Here is a 23,526-nt window from a genome sequence, read left to right as displayed (position 1 = left end):
GTTCCTGTCTGAGATGCCCGGCCCCCTCCTCTATCTTGCTTTTAACAGCTTGAATTTGGATGACCGTCTTCTTCTTGCCAACACTGTTTTATTAGAATCTGATTTCTGGACGATTTCTCTTATTTCTAAATAAGCCAAATGTTTTCTTCCTGGCTGTCGCTTCCATGCTGTTTGATTTTTAAAATGTGCATGAACTAATACCTGGATAAATGAATACCTGTGTGTGTTTGGATTAGGGACTACAAAGACTGTGCAGTTCTGGCTCAGATGCTTCAGGAGAAGTTGGATGGCTACAAAGCTGATGACCCCACCTTGGGAGAGGTAATGAAGTGAAATGACTAGATAATGAATGGAAGAACCAGATTATGGTAAACATGTGGACATTTCTGAAACAAGAGAAAAACAGAGGAAATTACACACAATGTAATAAATCGTACCCAGCTCTAATCTGCCATAACATCCAGGTTGCTTTTATCGATCATTAGTTCTTTTACAAGCTGCATTAAAAACTGTACAGCTGTTACACGTGTTAATTAGAGTTAAGTAAGAAAAGAATAAACTCACATAGTAAATAGATTTTCACTCAGCTGTAGTTTTAGTTTTCAGTGTTGGGGGAGATCAGCTGGACTGCTCCCATGATTAAGCATCGACTACGTCGCTGTTGAGTGGGTAACCATCCACAGAGGATGAAACAGACGTTATGGTCTGTCTGTAGGCTCCATTGTTCTTGGGGCGATAACTAAGCTGCTTCAGTTCTTCCAAAGGTTAAACTGATTGCTGTTGGAAGAAAGACGTGTGTTACATGTTAAAGCAGTGTTTTCTATATGCTCTGGTGCCTCCAGGGTCCCGACAAGTCTCGCACTCAGCTGCTCATTCTGGACCGAGGCTTTGACCCCGTGTCACCTCTCCTGCATGAGCTCACACTGCAAGCCATGGCCTACGACTTACTGGGAGTCGAGGATGATGTTTACAGGTAGAGATGCTACTAAAGGAGGTCTGACACCTGCCACATGCATTTTTTAATGTTATGACTGAAGGTTTGGGTCACACAAATAGAAATAATAGCGACAATGTGAAAATCAAGCAGTCTGTTAACACGTGTCTGTTAACACGTGTCTGTGAGGTTTGAGACCAGCGGGATGGGAGAAACCAGGATGAAGGAGGTAGTGCTGGACGAGGATGACGATCTGTGGCTGAGTCTGAGACATAAGCACATCGCTGAGGTGTCGACGTAAGTGGCTTTCACCTCCTGCTCACAAATGCAGTCAAACAAAGGACCGGTCCCTGCTGTCACTAACGTGCTTGCTCAGGATACTGAGAACTTTTTCTTTTACGTGTCCTCTTTGTGTCTCACTATGCACAGAGCTGTGACTCGCTCACTAAAGGAATTCTCTGCCAGCAAAAAGATGAACACTGGAGAAAAGGTAAAGGCCACGGCGTGTCTCTGTGTTCGGCTTTCTGGATCCTCTGTTCGTCCTTCACATAGTTACAGTGAAAACAACATGACCATACATTTGTTCACTCATCTCAGTCACTTCCTACCACCAATCACTAAATTCTCAAAGATTCTCAGACAGTTCATATAATAATAATAATAATAATAATAATAATAATAATAATAATGGAGTGGATTTATATAGCGCTTTTCAAGGCACCCAAAGCGCTTTACAATGCCACTATTCATTCACTCTCACATTCACACACTGGTGGAGGCAGCTACGGTTGTAGCCACAGCTGCCCTGGGGCAGACTGACAGAAGCGAGGCTGCCATATCGCGCCATCGGCCCCTCTGGCCGACACCAGTAGGCAAGTAGGGTAAAGTGTCTTGCCCAACGACACAACGACCAGGACAGAGAGCCCAGGGATCGAACCGGCGACCTTCCGGTTACAGATATGCTTCCCAACCCCCTGAGCCACGGTGGCCCGTATGTCGAGTTATCGAGCTAGTCATCAAAAGTCAGCATTATTAATGACTAATAACCTTTCATTCACACTAGTGAGTCTGTTGTCTTTGTAGATGAAAGGTATTTGTTCTGTGTGTCTCTGTAAGAAGCACAGCACACTAAGAAGCCTCTGTTAATGTGCACAAAATCTTCATTTTTTATCCATAATTGGAAACTTTTGTTCTTTGAAATCAGCATTAAAGCCACTTTTGGTTTATTCTGCCTCCTCTCAGTCCTGCAGCTAATGCCTGCCGCTTCAAATAGGATTTTCAGTTACTGGAAAAATATTCACAAACATATATCGATGTGTACGCAATAAACTGAGCTGTAAACTTGTACTTTACTCGCAACTATTTGTAACGCTAAGTTATTTAAGGACTAGTTTATGGCAATGGATGAATTTACTGACTGACGCGCAGAAGAAATAGTTCTTTATGGAGCCTAGATGGTGTGAATGATGAGACCAAAAACTGCAATGTCTTGTACCAAAAATATATTGAGTAAATAGGGGAAAGGGGAAATGGAACAAAAATAATTAACACAACACACAACGTAAATGTCCACAATTAAATAATAAATCAATGCTGTGATTTTTCTGTGCAAGAGTCCTTTTGCTAAGAGTCCTTTTTTTTTTGGTCCTTTTCTTTTTAAAGTTCACTTTTAAGGTATTCCTCCTTAGGGTCCAGCTTCATACAATGGGGAAATATGTCCGTAATCCAAAGACGGCTAAGTGGGGGAAAAGAGGGGAAAACAAAGGATGGTCCTACCGGCTCGCCACTTCAATATGAAGAAGATCAATTCAAAGGGGGGGAAAAAAACCTGGCCTGTAGGTCAGAAAAATGTCCATTAGCACATCAAGTTCGATTCAGTTTACCGGTAAACAAATATATTCTTCTGCATGTCTAGGTAACAATGCAAATCATAAATCATCATCAATCAATGTACAACAGTTAAATTATTAATCATCTTGGCTACGTAGCTTAATCTATACAGTCCAGTAGCGTTCGCTACAAAACAATACAAAAACAACAATAAAGGAAAACAACTGTCTAACAGACAGCATAGCCGAATTCAAGGCAACACATAACAATAATCATTCAATCGCACTTTGTTTCAAAGTAAGCCCATAAAAATGCTTAAGTAAACAAAAGTGTTCAAAAACAGCAGTTTATGAACCGGAGTTCTGCTCGCGGTGGGAACGCTGCCGCACAAAGTCATTTTTTAATCGTGAAAACGATCGGCTGGTTACTGACAACCAAAGGTTGAAAGATATTAAGGACACTTACTGCTGAGTTTAAAGTTTAAAGATGAATTGAGGAGAGAAAACGCTTTGTTTTCCAATACCGCTCTAAATGCCATAAGCTCACAGCCACAGCAGGAGTCGAACCCGGAAGTATCCCTCCACAGCCGGTTTTCAGAGTTGCCGCGACGTGAAAGGAGCCAATCAGAAGAGGGACCTCAAATCAGCTGACGTGGGTCATGTGACAGGCAGTAGTTGATATGGGTTACATATTACTCTACTAAGGAGTATTAGACACATTCAGAAAAAAAAGTTATGGTTTATTTTGCAAATAAACTCCAAATTTTGTAGATCAAACTTGAAATAATATTTATATTAAGTCAATGTGGAGATAAAAGGAGTTGTTATTGCAATTCAGCTCCAATGGCTGCCTTGTGTAAGTTAGTTGGTGAAATTGTGCTTCTACTACTACTAAACACGAGTGTGGTGTAAAGTAGGGTTGTGTGGTATAAGGATGTTGCAGAAACATGCATTCAATCAGAAGGCAGTGGGTGTAGTCATGGCGATGGCTAAGATGCATGTTACATCAAAAGACACAATGAGACAGGTGATCGAGCTGTCTCACTGACCCAACAACACGAGGCATGTGCAGAGTGTGTAGCTGCACTGGGAGTTGACTTAAAATGACAACTTTATCCTCAAACTGTTTCAACATTACTGTCAAAATGAACAATGTTTCCTGATCCATTGTGGATTTACACCTGCTTGATTGCAACCTCTCTACTGACAAATTCATGAATTTGCGTGCTTTGGCTTTTGCAACACTTCTTGCGCAGATACCTGAAACCCGTCATTCCTCATTAGGTCCAGCAGCAAAAATGAGGGTGAACAAGCATTTTGGCTGTCAGTAATAATGTTAGCTAACTAGCTCTCCAGCATAAATAACACTGATCAGTATGGTGCTGTGACATTAGTGTCACATCAGTGTGTTCTCGTGCAGTTTGGCTCGTTGTTAGCAGCAAAAGAGGACAGTCAGCTGAGCCCTCGCTCTCAACCACAGGACTCAGGGGCATCAGGACATTCCACTTTAAATGACGCAAAACTAGTCTTCCTCAGTACGTTCTTGCTTCATGCACCCATGGTGCCAGTGCGCTCTTCCAGCCGGCATGTAGGCTTTATCAAAAAAGAAAACAAAAATGATATTGACCCACAAGCTCCAGATTACCAGTCCAGCCCTGTTGTTACCAACAGCCAAGATGATCGTTCACTCTCAGTTGTGCTTATGTAGCAAGGACTGAGGGATTTCCAGTGTCTGCATTGATTCCAGTAAGAATAATGGCAGGGACTAGAAAGAGACTGTATGTTTCTCCCATATTAGCTCCTCTTCATCGGCTCCCTGTCAAATCCAGAATCAAACTTCAGATCCTTCTCATCACATGAAAGCTACCACGCCCCACCTTATCTTGGTGACCTTATAGCACTGCGTCACCTTCACGTGATGCACTGGTGGCCTCCCCTCCCGTGGCCTGGTTCTGGTGGAGGTTTTTCCTCACTGTTGCCCAAATGCTTGCTCAGAGGGGGTCATGTGATTGTTGCGGTTTTCTCTGTTTGCTTTGCATTGTTGTGGGCTCTTTATCTTACAGTATAAATCACCTTGAGGTGCTTGATTTGGTCCTATAAAAATACAATTGAATAGCCTGTCTTGCCTGTAGTGGGATATTGCCTGTTTTGGCTGATACTACTGTACAAATCTTTGGTGTTTCAATCACTGGCTGCCTTAAAAAAATGTTTTTTCTCTTTTTAAATATACAGAATTCTACCGACGACTCCTTTAAACATCTGCTCAGCCTACAGGACAAACAAAACCTCAAAAACTCATCAAACTGAAGTTCTTCAAAATTATTCTATTAATATAACATTACAGTAAATATGATAAAATTATATATTAATATTACAATCAATTAAATATTGATATTTGGGATATGAAAGGCTTTGTACTCCTTTATGGAAGACATTTAAATGAAGGTGCAGATAATAAGTCATATAAGTGAATAAAAACATGATCCTGGTCCTTATGAGGGTAAAAAGCAGATAAATGTATTCAAAACATTGTTCAGTCAGTGGAGAATAAAACAGTAAAAGCATTTGGTTTATTGTTTTAGTTGTGTAGCATCATTTGTAGCTGATGTTGTTGTTGAAAGAATCTTTCATACCCAGTGAGCCAATGAATGAAGACATTTTATTCACTGCAGGTGTCTCATTGTCTTTCAGACCACCATGAAGGAACTCTCGCAGATGCTGAAGAAGATGCCTCAGTATCAGAAAGAGCTCAGCAAGGTAGGAGCTAAAGTCACAACAGACAACAGCGTTCATGGAATACTGAATCTGCGTATATGTTTACCTCATTATTCAAAATTGTGGTCACATTTAATCATGATGTTGTAGAATTATACTGCAGACATGACAGAAACCAAAAGAAAACATTAGCAGCAGCTTCTTCTGCTATGAAGTACATACATACATACAACGTGCTGCTTTCCCCTCAGCATAAGCATAAATTATTATAAAGTTTTTGTCTTTTTATTCTCAGTCCATATGAGAATATTTTGTTTAATGTGTTGAATTTGTTTATAGCTGTGAACTATATTGATGTAGAGATGTGTGGATAATCCACAACACATTTGGTTCTGACACTTCATGACAAACAGCACGAGGAAACAAGCTCATTTAGAAGCGTTATGTAGAAAATATTAAGATTATTATTAAAATTTAATAAAGTTTAGATCTGATGGTGGTCACTTTGTCAGCCTGACTGGCAGCGTCTCTCTCTCTCTCTCTCCTGCTCAGTATTCAACCCACCTCCACCTGGCTGAGGACTGTATGAACCGCTACCAGGGCACCGTGGACAAACTTTGCCGTGTGGAACAGGTAAATCATCAAAACTCTGTTGGATCTGTCAACACTGAGGGAACAGGCCTCAGGGTCTTGTTTCAGTGTGACCGCTGGGAGCATTTAGAGTGCCGTGACAAAATATTTGTCCCCTTCCTCATTTCTTTGCATATTTCTCACACTTAAATGTATGACATCATCAAACAAATTCTAATGTTAGCCAAAATGTTAGCTAAAAAGAAAGTGTGGTTTGTCGCTATTATTGGACATGAGGGTTGAAAAAAAGGGTTTTCAGCTTTAACAGCTCTGTGACACTCGAATATTCTTTCTTCTGAAACTTTGAGGCGATCTTTCGCCCATCGTCTCTCTGGGCATTGCCAAGTAAGCCAGGAGTTTAAACCAGATATTCTCCACTTAACCATCCAAGGTGGCAGGGGAACAACATGAGAACAGAACAGCAAGGCTGGAGTAATATGGGAGAAGTATGCAACGCATCTTCATTAATCCTGGGAAATCAGTATCAGTTGAATGATTGAGGTAAAAACATTATGACAAGATCAGAACTAATAAATAGGCTGATATTTAACACAAATGACTCTCGTTCATTTATTCTCCACGAATTGAAATCCACTTCTTTTTACACAAAATCACAATCACTTAGTTTAAAAGAGGAAAAGAGAAAAACAAATGAAATGGAACAAATTAAAAAAGAGGATTTCTGCATTTCCTAAAGCTGCACAATGTTAAGCAGAATTAATGTTCAGTGTGAAGGTCATCACTGTCACTCTCCAACATTTGCATGCTGTTCAATGCAAATACAACAAAACAGCACAAACATGTTCTCTGAAGGTTGTTCCAGCTGCCATGTTGTAAGTTGTCCCATCCAGCACTGGGTAGTGATGTGCGAATCATGAACGAATCGTTCAATGCTCGAGAATCACTTTACTGACTCGTGAATCACGATTCACAAACCCAACTGACTCACTGACTCATCCCTGTGGCTGTTAGCAAACTAATTCCATTAGTACAAATATATCTAGCTTATAATTAAAATTGTGGGGGGGAAAAAACAGCCAGTTTCTTAACAGAAACATTTCTGCTCTGAACTGGAAGAAAAAACCCTGAGCAGAAACTCACATCAAGACAATTGCTCCTCTGTTCACAGTAGCATCGCTCCGCTAACATGCTAGCAGCACATTTGAGCTACTCACCCCCTCCCTCCTGGCTCACAGCTTCTTCTTCTTCTTGGTTGGCAACCAATGTTAAGGAGCATTACCGCCCCCTGGCACACAGCTCAGTGGACATTTAGATGAGAAAAAAGGAAAATACTTAAATAATAAAATAAAATAAATGTTCTCTTTAGAAATCTTAATTTTATTTGCTCTTTTTTGCTCTATAAAAATAGTTGTTTTTCTTCTTCAATCACTCATCTTAGCTGTAGGATTTACATGAAAAGAGAAACAAATTAAGTTTGAGTGAAAATGTACATTTGTTGCACTCTCTGGTCAACTGACTCAGTGACTCAAAAAACCCGATTCACTTTGGTGAGTGACTCATTCAAACTCGATTCAGTAAAAAGAATCGAATTTACCATCACTAGTACTGGGCACCTCGTCATGTTGTTGGACACTCTCTCTGCTAATGTCCTCTTTCTCCGCATGTATTACTGTTCGTATACATGCTCTGTAGAACAGGTGTGCCCCTTGATCTCTTTTGGGTCCGTATATAACAAATAACAAACCGTGGGTAACACAGGAAGTCAAAGCTGTCCTCAACATGAAGAAGAAGGCTTTCAGGAGCAAAGTGAAGGAGGAGATGAAAGCAGCACAGCGGGAGGTGAAACGCTGCCTGAGGGAAGCAAAGGACACCTACAGGAGGAAGGTGGAGCAGAAGTTGGAGAGGAACAATATGAGGGAGGTCTGGAATGGTGTGAAAACCATCACAGGCCACAACACCAAGAAAAGCACAGTGGGGGGGACTGTGGAGAAGGCAAATGAACTCAACAACTTCTTCAACAGGTTTGACCAGCCCACAACCCCCCCACCCTCACCCTCACCCTCACTACAGAGTCCAATCCCCACTCTCCTACCTCCCTCGCTTCCCCCCCTTCCTGACACCATGACACCCCCCTCCTCCAATCCCTCTCTCAGCAGCAAGACATCTCCCCCCCTCCCCTCCTCCCAAACATCTCCCAGTGTCACAGTGGATCAGGTCAGGAGGCAACTGAGGAAGCTTCGCCCCAGAAAGGCAGCAGGCCCAGACAAGGTGTGTCCTAGGATGCTAAAGGCGTGTGCTGCTGAACTTGGGGAGCCGCTACAACGAGTCTTCAACCTCAGTCTGCGACTGGGGAGAGTGCCCGCCCTATGGAAGACATCCTGCATCGTCCCGGTCCCCAAAAAGAACCGGCCCAATGAGCTGAATGACTTCCGACCGGTGGCACTGACGTCACATCTTATGAAGACTCTAGAGCGGCTCTTCCTCAACCTCCTCCGACCACAGGTACAACATGCCCAGGACCCACTACAGTTTGCATACAAGGCGGGTGTCGGAGTGGAGGATGCCATCCTGTACCTCCTACACAGAGCCCACTCACACCTGGATGGGGGAAAAGGCACGGTCAGGATCCTGTTTCTTGACTTTTCCAGTGCCTTTAATACCATCCGGCCCTGTATGCTTCAGGAAAAACTGAACAGGATGGAGGTGGACCCCTGCCTGGTGGCTTGGATCTCCGACTACCTCACCGACAGACCACAGTACGTCAGGCTGAAGGACATCACGTCTGACACTGTGGTCAGCAGCACAGGAGCACCACAGGGAACTGTGCTGTCCCCTCTTCTCTTCACCCTGTACACCTCTGACTTCTGCTACAACTCTGAATTATGCCACATTCAGAAGTTTACAGACGACACGGCCATCATGGGGTGTATCTGGGATGATCAGGAAGAGGAGTACAGAAGTCTGGTGAGGAACTTTGTCGCATGGAGTCACACAAACCACCTGCAACTCAACACCTCAAAGACTAAGGAACTGGTTGTGGACTTCGGGAGGTCTAGAGCAGGTCCACTGCCGGTTCAGATAGAGGGGGAGGAGGTGGAGGTGGTCAACAAGTACAAGTACCTCGGGCTGTGGGTGGACAATAAACTGGACTGGTCATGCAACACAGAGCACCTGTATAAAAAAGCCCAAAGCCGACTGTACTTCCTCAGGAGGCTGAGGTCTTTTAACATCTGCAGGAAGCTCCTGAGGATGTTTTACCAGTCGGTGGTTGCTGGAGTACTTTTCTATGCTGTGGTGTGCTGGGGGAGCAGCACAGCAAAGAAGGACTCATCCAGGCTGGAGAAACTGATCAGGAAGGCTAGCTCTGTGGTCGGCATGAAGCTGGACACTCTGGTGACAGTGGCAGAGAAAAGGACATTAAAGAAACTGCTGGACATTATGAACAATGCTGGGCATCCTCTGCACACGGCCATTAACAACCAGAAGAGTCTGTTCAGTGACAGGTTGCTTCTCCCCAAGACAAGAACTAACAGACTTAAAAACTCCTTTGTCCCACACGCCATCAGACTGTTTAACTCCTCTCTGGAGGGGAGAGGGAGGGGAAACAGGAGGACAAAGGAGGGGGGAACAACTAAGCTGTAGTGCCTCTTCACCTCACTGTGCAATACCTTTTGTGCAATACTTTTTGTAAATAGTCAACAGTGCAATAGACTCAATACTTAAAATGTGCAATTCACTTGTATTTTTATTTTTTATTCCTATTTATTCTATTTATCCCCTTTGTATATTTTATTTATATTTGTCTCTGTATTTATATATATGTGTGTGCACATTGCGCTGGTTTGGAGGCGTTCCCCCACGTTGCTGGAGCAGGTGGGTTTGGCTGCTGTTGATTCTGCTACTGCTTGCTGTATCTCAGCCTCCAGATCCATAGATCTTACCAATATTTGTCCAGACCTCACCTTGGTCTTGGTGGTTTCTCTGTTCTTCTCTGCTATCTGATGTTCCATCATTTCTTATGTCAATTATTCCTTTTCTTGCAATATTGATCCAGTCTTTGACACATTTTCACTCTTTGGATCGCCTCGTCTTCCAACTGTTGTTCCAGTTGGTCGACTCTTTATGCTTGAGATTCTTTTTTGGATGTCTGCACTGGATGGCTACTAGATGCTGGGTCTATCTGTCTCTTCTACCCTGTATAGTGACATTTTTTTTTCCATAGTATTATTGTTCTTAGTTTATGCTGCATCCATTTATTCATTCATTTCTGCCCTGTCCACTCAGTGTAACTTTTTTAACACTGTATTTTCAGGTATGTTAGCGTAATTAAAGATAAGGCCCGTTTAAACTCATTAGACTCCTCTCCTGTTTATCATTGAATCACTTTTAAAAATTTTAATTCTCTAACATTTCCTGTGACATCACTTTTAGTAGACTACAAATGAAATACAGCTTAGAATTGTGACCTTAGTCTCCTGTTACTGTGTTAACCAGTGACTGGCATTAATTGCAGCAAGAAACCACTCTAATAATGTTCTCCATTATTTTGAAGGATCTCGCGATGGGAACAGATGCAGAAGGTGAGAAGATCAAGGATCCCATGAGGCTCATTGTCCCCATTCTGCTGGATGCCAATGTCAATGTGTCCGACAAGATCCGCATCATCCTGCTCTACATCTTCCTTAAGAATGGTCAGATATCCACCGTCATCCTGTTTTTAGTTTTTATCTATCGGATCACCTGCAAATGAAAGACGGGCAGCCCACTACCAGTCTTTCAGTTTTATCCTTAGACAGTGTCCTATTGCTACAGTTTAATTTTTCATACGTGTATTCTCAGGTTTTGATTTATTTTCTTTTGTCAATTCATTCTTTTTTTCTAAACATGCATGTTCCCATGCGTGTGAATTGCATGTTTGGACCGGGTATTTGTACTGCATGCATTTGTGTGTCTCACTGTGTGTGTCAGGTGTGACTGAGGAGAACCTGTGTAAGCTCCTGCAGCATGCTAACATCCCACCGGAGGACAGTGACATCATTTCCAACATGGCCCACATGGGTGTTCCCATTATCTCTGAGGTGAGCAAATCTGCCAACAACCTCATCAGCTCATTTAACATGACCCCCCCCCCCCCCCCCCCCCAAAATAAATAACAAACAAATAAAAGCTAAAAGCATTTGGAAATGTTACTACTGCAGCTTCCTGCATCAAAATGTCTCAATGCTGCAAAGATAAGACCACTGAATATTAATTTATTTAGTCAAAAGAATCTGAATCTCCAATTCATCCAGCCTATCCAGTGGAACACAGAGATTTAAGATAAGATAAGATAAGATAACCTTTATTAGTCCCACACGTGGGAAATTTGTTTTGTCACAGCAGGAAGTGGACAGTGCAAAAGTTATGAGGCAAAAATTAGAATACAATAAGAATAAATACAGTACACAGCTGTACAGAATAGAATAAAATAAAATACTATATACAGTAGAATAAAATAAAATAAATATACAATAAGATAAAAATAGAATACAAATACTATATACAACTGAGTAAAAATACAACGATGACAGAAAGGATTATTGCACTTAGTATTATTGCATATGTATGGATGTGTGTGCTTGATCAGTTAAAGTCTTTATTATGGAGTCTGACAGCAGTGGGGAGGAAAGACCTGCGAAATCTCTCCGTCCCACACCGTGGGTGCCGCAGTCTCCCACTGAAGGAGCTGCTCAGTGCTGTCACAGTCTGCTGCATGGGGTGGGAGATGTTGTCCATCAGGGATGACAGCTTAGCCGCCGTTCTCCTGTCACTCACCACCTCCACTGGGTCCAGAGGGCATCCTAGAACAGAGCTGGCCTGGGTCTGCTCTTGCCCCCTAAAACACCTCTCCAAGGAGGCATCCTTGCCAGATCCCTGAACTACTTTGACTGCCAATCTCGGATGGCTGAATTCCTCACCCTATCGCTAACAAAGAGCCCAACAGTTTCTGACATTTGTAACTACAGTCTCATGCTTTTGGTCACTACCCAGAACTCATGATGGTAGGGACGTAACTCGACTGGTAAATCAAGAGCTTTGCTTTTGTGCTCAGCTCTCTCTTTACCACGATGGACCAATGCGGTGCCCAGATCACTGCAGCTGTGTTCCCATTTGGACCCCGACTTGCAAAAGGCACTCCACGTTTTTGCAGCTAAGGACCATGGCCTCAGACTTGGAGGTGCTGATTCTCCTTCCCACCACTTCACACTCGACTGCGAACTATCCAGTGAAGTCAACAAAGCCACATCATCTGCAAAAAACAGAGATGAGCTTCTGAGGCCACCAAAGTGCAACCGTCCACCACCTGGCAAAGTAATTCGATCCATAAAAAGTATGAATAAAACTGCTGGCAAAGTCCAACACGCACCAGGAATGAGTCCAACTTACTGCTGGCAATGTGGACCGAGCTCCAGGAATGGTTATGCAGGGACCGAATGGCCCATAGCAATGAGCCAGACACCCTACATTCCCAACCATCCCCCGCAGGATGAACTCTCCGGCACCCTGGCATAGTGTCTGAGTATCGTGATCCTCTGGTAGTTGAAGCTCACCGACTGGTCCCCCCTTGTTAAAAATGAAAACCACCATCTCAGTCTGCCAATCCAGTGGCACTGCTTCAGATCTCCACATGACATGTCAGAGGTGTGGGAGCCAACAATGCCCTACAACATCCAGAGCTTTCTAGGAAACCTCGTCCACCCCTTAGGCCTGGCTACCAAGGAGATGTTTAAAGAGGACATGAAACACATATAAAGGTTTATTTACATCAGAATGATGTCAGTACATAACGTTACGTCACCGGATTGGATTTGCATTAGTTTATGTTGGCTAACTAGTGACAGAACTGATAACTCAGTGGAAATCAAGGGGACTGAAAATCTGTTTAAAAGGATCACTTTTGTGCTGCCCCTGGCTGCAACAATGAGCTTTATGTTAAAACCAAGGATATGCTGTCCACTTTTTTGGCCCTTCATTGTTTGTTCGGCTGCACTCAAATGGGAAAATCCAGCTGTTTGCTCTAATGTTCGGTTTTGTAAAGGACTTTATGAATGAGGACGGTGTGGACGAGAGCCTGTTTGACTCAGTTTACAGGTGATTCACCGCAGCAACAAGCTGGAGTTAGAAACAGATTTTTCCTCATCTGGCCTAGTGCACTGAGCGACGCAATCAGCTTATGATCTTCAGCTTGATGCTTCCTTCACCTCCAGTATCCACCATGTGGTTCGGGGACAAGCATGAAGCTCCTTGCAGCTGCCTCGGCAATGAAGGTGGAGAACATGGTTCCCAGCCTCCCTTGGAAAGCTGCCAAAGTTCTGCTGGAGGTGGAAGTTGAAGATCTCTGGAACAGGGTCAGATGTTCCAGAGATCATGTTTGGGTGTGTCGGGTCTGTTCAGCATCCTTCCCCGCCACCAGATTCATCTGGTCAATTGACACCTCAGCTGCTCTCGTTATCTGAGTGTAATCATATCACATCAGGTCTGTGGCCACATTTATTGTACAAAGTCACTCAGGTTCCTTCCCCACCAGAGGCGTGGCGGTCCATGTCCCGATAGCCGACTCAGGTAGCTGAGGTTTGGATCACCAGGGCGCACATTGCACCCGACCCCTATGACACCTCCTGCAGGTGGTGGGCCTACAGGACGGTCTGCAGAATGACTTTTTTTAAATTAAGGAGAAATAGGTCAACTATGATAGCCGTTTATTAAGAGTACCTTAAAAAGTATGAACATTTTAAAGAATAGTAATGTTTTTGGGCTGAACAAAAGTCATTTTTTGGTGCTCATGTGTCAACAGTAAAAACACTTTAGTTGAAAAGAGCATTTGTTCACAGGGCACCACCAAGAAAACCAAGAAGCCTGATCGCAAGGAACGGATCAGTGAGCAAACCTACCAGCTCTCCAGGTGGACCCCTTTTGTCAAGGATCTCATGGAGGTACTTTCCATCTGCTGTTGCTTTGTGTCAGTATTTAGGAAACAAATGTGTTAAACAGTATTTTGGGTTACAATTGGTACAGTTACAAATTGTTGCTACTTGCATGTCTTCCCACAGGATGCAATTGAAGACAAACTTGATCCCAAGCAATACCCGTATATTTCCCAGCGACAAGCATCTGCCAAAGCCAGTGCTCCATCAAGGTGTGTAGCTAAATACACATTTCAGGTGATACAAAATAAGAAGCTGATTGCCACTATCGTTGTTTCAAAGGGTCTACGTATACATGTGTAAAACTCTCAGGACTTTGGCATAAATGTTTGTCTGTTACTCATCATACAGTGCTCGCTATGGTAACTGGCACAAGAACAGGGGCCCCACAGAGGTGAAGACAGGGCCCCGGATAATCGTCTTCATCATTGGAGGCATGACATACAGTGAGATGCGCTGCGTGTATGAGGTCACCCAGGCCAATGGCAAGTGGGAGGCTTTGATTGGTGAGTTGATTTGACTGAGAATACTTATAGGAGAATTGGGTCATCTGTTAAGGGGCAATGCACGTGTTTTATACAGGCGAATTGGTTTGCTCAACACAGAGAGTACTACTCATCTTTAGCATCCCTATAACTGAACTTAGAACGAGGTGATTTTGAAATTCATGCCACAGCTGCATCTTCTAGAAGTCTTAGATTAGTTTGAATCGCACTAATCTCCACCTCAAGGTCAGAGGTCAAGTTTTCTCAGAATCTTGTGAATGTTAAGAAGTAATTTAGGATTTTGAAATCCGTACCATACTATGAGGCTGACAGCTAGCACTGGACAAAATACACTTTAAAGTATTTTTAAAACTCTTGCGACTCATTTTTATCAAAAGCGCTCTGATCCGATCCAGGCTCTGCTGTGTCCTCTGAATCTGAAACATCACCTGGTTGTTTGGTGTAGAAACACTGACCTCTGTGGACACTCGAGCATTTGTGACTTTTCAGTAAAACCTTTGCAGAGTATTTGTTTGTGTCTCACGTTATTAACAAGCTTTCATCCAGCACTTGCTGAGCTTTGAGAATTTTGTTTCCTGTAGGCGCCACCCACATCCTCACCCCGCCAAAATATTTAAAGGAACTACAGCACCCAGACTTCTTGGACCCCAATGCCTCACCAGAGGGCGCCGAGGAGCCTCCTGTACAATAAAAGAACATCTGGAAGTAAATACTGAATGTCATTTTGTTCTTTGTGTACCTCTGTGTTTGCTGCTGTAGCCCTGTCCCCCACATCATTTGATGCCCGTGGTTTTCACAAACAGTCAGAATCTGTGTTTGTCAGTGTTTTAATAAATCGTCCTGCAGGTGAACTCGACTGTCACAGAGATCCTCCCTGTTCCTGCTGGATTTCTACCATCCCTTGTGTTTGACAGCTGTCTGAGGCAGGACTGTGTTCTGGTTGTAAAATGGCACGGGTTACCTGCAACATACCATGTAATCTTTGAAACCTGCATTTTGTTCTAGCGATAACGTAACATTGTTGAAAAACATTTTAAATTCATAGCACCTGTCAGTTACAACAAAGTGATCTTCTAGATAACACATACAAGGACCCAACACCTCCAGTAACACTGTGAGGAATCCTGTAGTGTGCATATTAGACAAATATGTAGGGCTGCTCTCTTCATTTGACTTCTTTTTATTTTATTCTGATCATTTTGCATCCTCACCTCTATAAAAACCATAGATTACAGTATTACATGATGCTGAATTATCCTTTCGTTCTTGATCGAGTAATGAAAACTTTACGGTGCATCCAGAAACTATTCAGAGTCCTTCACTTGTTCCACATTTCGTAATGTTATGACCTTATTCTAAAATGGATTCAATTCATTTTCACCTCAAAATTTTACACACAATCCTATAACGACGAAGGACAGTGGTTTGCTTGAAATGTTTGCAAATGTATTAAAAAATAAACAAAAATATAACATCTAATTAAGTATTTACAGCCTTTATCATGACACACAGAACTGGGCTCAGGTGCATCTGGTTTCCTCCAGACTCCTGTCAGATGTTTCTACAGCTTGTTTGGAGTCTACCTGTGGTAAACTCAGTTGACTGGACACCACCAACACTGGTCTGTATAAGATCCCACAGTTGAGAGTGCAGAGCACAAACCACACCATGAAGTTCAAGGAGTTCTTGTAGACCTCCAAGACTGGATTGTATCGAGGCGCAGATCTGGGGAAGCGTACGGAAACGTTTCTGCAGCTTTGGAGATCCCAGTGAGCACAGCAGCCTCAATAATCCATAAATAGAAGAAGTTTGAAACACCTGGACTCTTCGTAGAGCTGGACACCCAGCCAGTCGGTGTAGAAGGGCCTTTGTCAGAGTGATCATCAGTTCTCAGTCACCTCCCAGCCTGAGCTCCAGCATTGCCCTGTGGAGAGAGGAGAACCTTTTAGAAGGACAACCATTTCTGCAGCACTCCATTAATCATGGCCCGACAGCGCTCCTAGAGCTCGCAAAAAGGCAACCAAAGACTAAGACCACAGGAAACAAAATTATCTGATCTGATGAAACAAAGATTGAACTCTCTGGCCTGAATGCTAATACCATTACTATAGTGCAGCATGGTGGGGCCCACATTATGCTGTGGAGATCTTTTTGCCAGCAGGAACTGGGAGACTGGTCGTGGTCAAGGGAGAGATGAATGCAGGAATGTACAGAGACATTCTGATGGTAGCCTTCTGCAGAGATTGGGGTGAAGTGACAAATAACATTTGTGTTTGAATGGTCTTCAGTGTCCCAGAGCACAAACTTGAATCTGACGATCCTCCTCCAATCCGATGAAAGTGAAAAGGTTCTGCAAAAAAGTTTGTAGCATCAAGCTCATAGACTTTAGGTTGTAATTGTTTCAAGCAAACCTCTTTTACTTTGTTAATATGGGGTGAGGCATTATTTTAAGGTGAGAAATGAAGTTAATACATTTACATTTCCCCCATGAGTACTTTTATCACTACACATTTTACACTTTTAAATTTATATAAATACACACTGCATATCCTTCCAAGGCAGGTGATTATACTGTGTATCACGTGTTCTCTGAATCCACCATTATACAGGATTATATCAGCTCGGTAGTCCTATGAAAGCTACAGCAGCCACATAACAAAGTCTAAAAGTACAAAAAGTACCTCAATCATAGCAGGCTGTGTAAGTAGTTACACTCACTGGACATGTTATTAGGTGCACCTTGTCAGTTAGATGCTTTGTTAGATAAAAAACCTTTAATGTTAGACTCTTGTAAATATGAAAATAAAAAGCCATCACGTAGAATTGTCTGCACACTGCACCACCTATACAAAACAAAACAGGAAGTTAACGTCCTCTGAGGAAGTAATTACATAGACAACAACTCTAATGAGAAGATGATGACGTGAGGTGGTGGGAGATGACGTCTGGTGGTTAACAGAACAAATGCAATCAGTGCAATCAGTGTTTAAATATTTAATCAGCTTGGTGTCACCATTTATCCTGCAACATGTAATAAACTGAAACAAAAAAGCAGCTGAAGCAAAAACTGACAAAGTAATTCACACACTTGTTGCCATGGTGAAGTGCAGCAGGTTTACAAGAACACTTTACAAACTGCAGAATTTCAAAAATAACTTTTATTTTATGTGCTCTGTAACATATTTATATTCACAGCTATTACTTTTGAACAGGCGGATATGCTAAATCAATATTTCCAATTCATCATATTTTAGCCTTGGCCTACCCAGAAGACATCCTTTAACCATTAAAAGCAGAGAGGATGTCTCTGCTTTAGAGGTTGATAGATCAATCAGAGTTTTGTTTGATAAGATAAGATACCTTTATTAGTCCCACGAGTGGGAAATTTCATGTTTGTGAGGAGATTTTAGATGAAATTCTGAATTTAACAATGAGCCACTGAAGAAAAAGAAAAAGTTCTTTCTTTTCATTGAAGACTTGAGCAAACAGACTGGTCATACAGCATCTTGTGTCTTTCAGGGTCAACTGAAACCTTTACCCCTTCTCACCTTGTAAAAACCCTCAAAGACTTGGAGAAAGAAGAACAGAGCACTGCCTGTAGTACTCCATAAACTCTTACTCTAGATTCCCCACCCACTCACATGTCAGAGCCAAACTTTGTGTTGTGTACAAATCAGTTGTTAAAACTCCAAACATGGAAACTGCTAATCACGCTGGAGTCTTTGTTGTTGTTAACTCTGTATTGTGGGATTATATTTATTCATCTAAACAATAACAGCTCTATGAGATTCGGCATTATTGGAGCAAAATCTGGCACTTCTCATCTAAAGTAGTGCTTTTCATGTAGTGGTTGCCATGGCATACTGTAAAAATCATTAGCTTTATAATAACGTCTGACCTGGAAGCCGCCAACATAAATGTAGCTGTAGCTCCATCATTTACTAGATAAGTAGATGTGATAGTGATTGTTTGTTGTACACTGAGTATCATTTTTCCTTTTATTTGACCATAATGCTTGGTTTTTATTTTATAGTGGTTCTGTATGACTAGTTATCAGCTGTTGTTTGAAAAGAGATCGCAGTGTTATCACACATTTGTACTTTTTTGTCCTCATCAATAAACAGTACTTGCTACAGGTGGTGTGTTCAACTAATAAAGCGACTTCCATTAATCTCTCCTCTCTCTGTGAGTTTCAGAGGTTAAAAGACAGAACATGAACAGTATATGTTCATATATGTATATGTATATGTACATATATGTACATATACAGTACTGTGCAAACGTTTTAGGCAGTTGTGAAGCATCCTGTAAACAAAGAACGCTTTCAGAAATATAAATGATTGTTTATTGGTCCTAAATGTATTGTGCAGCAGGACAACGACCCCAAACACACAGCAAAAATCATTAAGAACTCTCTTCAGTGAAAATAAGAATAAGAAGTACTGGAAGTGATGGTCCGGCCCCCACAGAGCCCTGATCTCAACATCATGGAGTGTGTCTGGGATTACATGAAGACCCAGAAGGATGTGAGGAAGATCTGTGCTTAGTTCTCCGAGATGTTTGGAACAACCAGCCGAGCTCCTTCAAAAACTGTGCACGTGCACCTAGAAGAAGACAAAGGGTGGTCACACCACATGTTGATATGATTTAGATTTCTGTTTGTTCATTTTGTTGATGGATGAAAATAAATGATCAACAATTTTATTTTGAAAGCATTCTCTGTTCACAGTAATTTTTCACACATGCATAAAAGTTTTGCACAGTAGTGTAAATACACAGTGCTTAATACATTTATTAGACCCCCACCCAGTGTGAGGTGTATGCCACAGCTGCCACAGTACTGGTAATCACCAAAGTTTTAAGCTTCTGTAATGGTTGATCCAGCAAAGTGCACAGACAATTCTAATGTGATAATGAAATTATGATTGTTATATTGTACTTTTGTAAAATTCAGAAAACAATAGTAAAGCACATTATAGTTTTTTCATCAAAATACCAAATGCTGCTAAACTGTTAATTTCTGATATAAATTGTATGAAACATTGTTTTTTGTTGAGTCCTCAAATGCTTGTTTTTCCTTGTTTTTATAAGAGGTGGTCTAATAAATATGTTAAGCACTGTAGTTATTCTGTTACATAGCAGAATACATGCAAATGTTGGTCACTTGACAAATCGAGAGGTGTGAAGAAGGACTGAACCTGTATTTTGATGCTCACATACATTATGGTCTTCAAGTTTGGTGTTGACCATAAGGACCAAATGCTTTGGCAATGTGACACTTTGATACTAATATTTGAAAATCTACCTTGAAAATATTTATTTTTTGCAATAGCAAACTCTTATTTATTCCTTATTTTTTTATTTCCACACAGAAACATGATATTATTTACACTACCAGACAAAGTGTGGACACGCCTGAGGTGCTTCAGTGCTTTTTCTTTATTTTGACCACTTTCTAGTTTGTATATACACACTGAAGATATGTGGAATTATATAGCAAAGAAAAAACTGTCATGTTGGTGCACAGCTGACAGCGTATTTAACAACTCATATTATGGCAAGAAGCAATCAGCAAAATAAAGAGACAGTCAATCGTTAAGAACTGAAGGTCAGTCCCTTTGCACTGTTTGAGTTTTGCATCTACAAAGGCGAAGAGGTGTGTTGACACCATGGACACTTTATCAGTGACGATTATTTCAGCACTTAGAAGTTCTGATCTGACTTCTCGCTCATTGCCAAGTCCCTGAATGGGAGCTTTGAAGCTTCCAGGCAGCTTGAGAAGAGAATGTTAAATGCTGCAGTTCAGCAGTTTACAGCACTGTGGGGGTTGATATGTCCGCTTCCTGTGCCTGTCTCAGGACTTTGCTCAGCATCTTAGATGCTTCTGTTTTCAGCATTTCAGCAGCTGGAAATGTGCAAACAAACATGGGAGTTGACAACCAGCTGATCATGGCTGCATGATCTCACTGCATCTTGACTTCATACCAGTTTCTCAGCCTCATGTTTAACATGCGTCAGGTTTTTCCTGGGCTTTGGTTTCTTTAAATGAACAGTCATGCTTGAAGTTGCCAAGTGTATTTCAGCCACAAACTGTGCAAAGAATAGAAAATGTGTGTCTTTCACACAACAGCTACAAATACAAATACAGAAAAGTCTTGATTTAAAACCCAGAGGTGTGGACTCGAGTCACATGACTTGGACTCGAGTCAGACTCGAGTCATTAATTTTATGACTTTAGACTTGACTTGAAAAAATGTTCTAAGACTTGTGACTTGACTTGGACTTTTACACCAATGACTTGGGACTTGAATTGGACTTGAACCGGTTTACTTGAAAAGACTTGATATTTTACCCCAAATATAAAATTTAACATGCATATTATATAGAGATTGAAAATGTGACGTCATTCAGGGGTAAAACCGCAAAGGATTCTGGGAACTCGTGGCAAGCGGTACTAGCGCACGCAGGCTTTCAACTAAAATCAGTCACACAGCGATAAAAAGAAACACAAAAATGTCAAGAAGCTGTTGTATCATTAACTGCAATAGCCGGTCGCATGACAGCCATGGGAAGCCGACGGGTAAAGAGATCGGTTGTTATCGGATTACGTCGTTGAAGAGAAATTGTTCGAGCCATGTTTCCGAAGTAACAAAGACCCGACGGGTGGCCTGGATTGCAGCCATTCAAAGATCAAATATAACGTCCCAGAACCCTCCAGCTCACAGGTTAGTCTGCTCCAAGCATTTACACGAAGGTCAGTCTGCTGTTGTAGTTAATACGTCATTTTCATAACATAATTGGTGATATAGGTTACAAGCAAGTCTGGCGCTGAACAGAAATTGTCGCGCTATGCTCCTTTGTTTATTGTGCATAAATAGTGAATTGTCCTGACACAATATTGTGTTTCGCTTCTGTTATTATGGTACATTGACAAAAACATATACTTTTATTCACAGGATAAAACAGGTTTTTTGTATCACTAATTGCCCAGTACGATTACAGCATACAGTATTATTGTCACTGCTACATTTCTGTGATGCTACCAGAAATTATTTCCACTACTAATTAATTACCATTGAGCTCAAAGGTCCTATTAATAAACGGTTAAGGAATGTGTATTTATGAAGACGATTTGTGAGACTGGTAAACTTATGATACGTACGATGGTCTTTCGTTCTACACGGTGCATTTCAAGGTCCTGCACCCATCCGTCGGTAAACTGTACCTGGGCTTGTTGCAGTGACCTGAAGTTACTAAACTTCATGAGTGTATGCACTCACTCCAAGAACCGTATGCTTATAAATATGCATATAAATATGCTACGATGAGATAGCTGACTTCATCTAACTAGCAAATGTTGTCCAGGCTACGTTGGTGATACAGTTTTTTTTAATGTGTATGATATTTTTGTCATGCGGTTTTAAAGCCGGTCCTACAACCGCATCCAAGAATAACATGCAGCTTATCTCAGAACTGTCGGTGAAAATTATTCTTGGAGCTAGGTTTAATTGAGCTGCATTTTAAAGAGGTGCAATTTCACAATTTGTGTATATTTTCTAAGTTCACTATTTTGTCATGTGTTGAGAAAAACACAGATTTTAAAATTACATGGTCTAATATTTACATTTAGCATAACTGCAACATTATTTTTTCGTTTTTTTTTTTTAAAGACTCGAAAGGACTTGAAATTCAAAGTTTCAGACTTGTGACTTGACTCGGACTTTTACACCAGTGACTTGAGACTCGACTCTGACTTGCCTGACATTACTTGAGACTTGACTTGAGACTTGAGGATAAAGACTTGAGACTTACTTGAGACTTGCAAAACAATGACTTGGTCCCACCTCTGTTAAAACCCCACTGGGTAATCAGGCTCTGTTTTGGCCAGTGGTAAACTGCACAGGCTTCCAGCTGTTTAGAAGAAGCAAATTGGATTGTTTCTTTCTGCCAGAGCAGCAGAGTCGATATTTTCACTAAAACATCTCTTCAGTCTCATTGGAGGGCGGCAAAAAGGACTCAAACCCACGATTAGACATTTCATCTTGGTCTCTGTCTGAATCCACCATTGGTAGCATAACATTTAACAGTGTGGTGTCTGTGTTTCATCCTTACATTCCTATGATATGAAGTACTGGCTTCTATTTTATTTTATAAACATCATTGTTGCATCTTGTTTTCATTTTTCTCCTGTAGCTTTTGTGTACTTTTGGTCTTCTGTTGCTGCTTGTGGCAAAACTTTGAAATGTCGGTTTTCTGAATCTGACAGCATGTCCGTGTACGTGCCAACGGGAGATCTGTGCTTTGTGCTGACATGTTTTTGTAGAATCTGTCGTTTACCTGCTCTTTAACCGTTTCCTGTGGTTTGGTTTGTGCTGTGGTTCATGCATTATTATTATTAATAATCATTAATTATAATAATTGTTATTATTATTATTATTAATGTCAGCAAATTAAAATGAACGAAAGGGCTGTTGTCAGCGTTTGCAGCCCTTCAGGGTGCCATTGGCCCAAAAGTCAGCCCTTCTGTGATTGGTTGGTTGCAGCTAATATAGTTACATTAGTTTATGTTAGCTAACTAGGGACAGAATCAATAACTCAGAGGAACACACTAAAGTCACACTCAGTCTCAACCAGTGACTATCTTTTATACCAGTGGTCCCCAAACTTTTTTTGCTAGGCCCCCTTTGTTTTACAACATTACAACAAGTGTTTGAACTAAAAATCACGAATGTGGGATCCTGTTTGTCCGTGAGTTAAACAGCCCAGCGCTGCTCACAGGGAAAACCAATCCTGCAGGGAGACCTACCTCGGCACTTGTGCAGGTGAAGCCAAAGGGAAGATTTGCTTCACCATATTTTCTAGTCTTTGGTGTGGAAGGAAGTTGGTTTGGAAACATATTCAGCGATGCTTCATCTCCTGCTTTGCGTTTGTGTGGGAGCCCCGTCAAAAACATGTCCGTTATGCTAGCAGTGTCTAAGCGTTCTTTT

The 23,526-nt window shown here is 41.6% G+C and overlaps 1 protein-coding gene across 2 annotated transcripts in view; it reads left to right on the top strand.

Moving 5' to 3' along the window:
- Window positions 1–18,672, top strand: part of stxbp1b (syntaxin binding protein 1b) — a 38,176-nt gene extending 19,504 nt beyond the window's left edge. The window contains exons 8-20 of one of the 2 annotated variants that reach the window (XM_082555325.1): window positions 237–321; window positions 843–973; window positions 1,124–1,231; window positions 1,364–1,424; window positions 5,455–5,520; window positions 6,031–6,111; window positions 10,622–10,760; window positions 11,038–11,147; window positions 13,941–14,042; window positions 14,160–14,245; window positions 14,385–14,539; window positions 15,121–15,244; window positions 18,059–18,672. In XM_082555325.1, coding sequence (XP_082411451.1) covers window positions 237–321; window positions 843–973; window positions 1,124–1,231; window positions 1,364–1,424; window positions 5,455–5,520; window positions 6,031–6,111; window positions 10,622–10,760; window positions 11,038–11,147; window positions 13,941–14,042; window positions 14,160–14,245; window positions 14,385–14,539; window positions 15,121–15,230 — 1,234 coding nt within the window. In that variant the 3' untranslated portion in view covers window positions 15,231–15,244; window positions 18,059–18,672. Of the gene's footprint in view, window positions 1–236; window positions 322–842; window positions 974–1,123; window positions 1,232–1,363; window positions 1,425–5,454; window positions 5,521–6,030; window positions 6,112–10,621; window positions 10,761–11,037; window positions 11,148–13,940; window positions 14,043–14,159; window positions 14,246–14,384; window positions 14,540–15,120 lie in introns of both variants that reach the window. The other variant, XM_082555324.1, reaches the window with a different exon arrangement.
- The last annotated feature ends 4,854 nt before the right edge of the window (window positions 18,673–23,526 follow it).

The sequence above is a fragment of the Aulonocara stuartgranti genome (assembly GCF_965226115.1).
Source record: "Aulonocara stuartgranti genome assembly, chromosome: 12".
NCBI lineage: Eukaryota > Metazoa > Chordata > Actinopteri > Cichliformes > Cichlidae > Aulonocara > Aulonocara stuartgranti.
The sequence above is the reverse complement of the archived record's forward strand: the minus strand, read 5'-3'. Positions and strand labels throughout refer to the sequence as shown.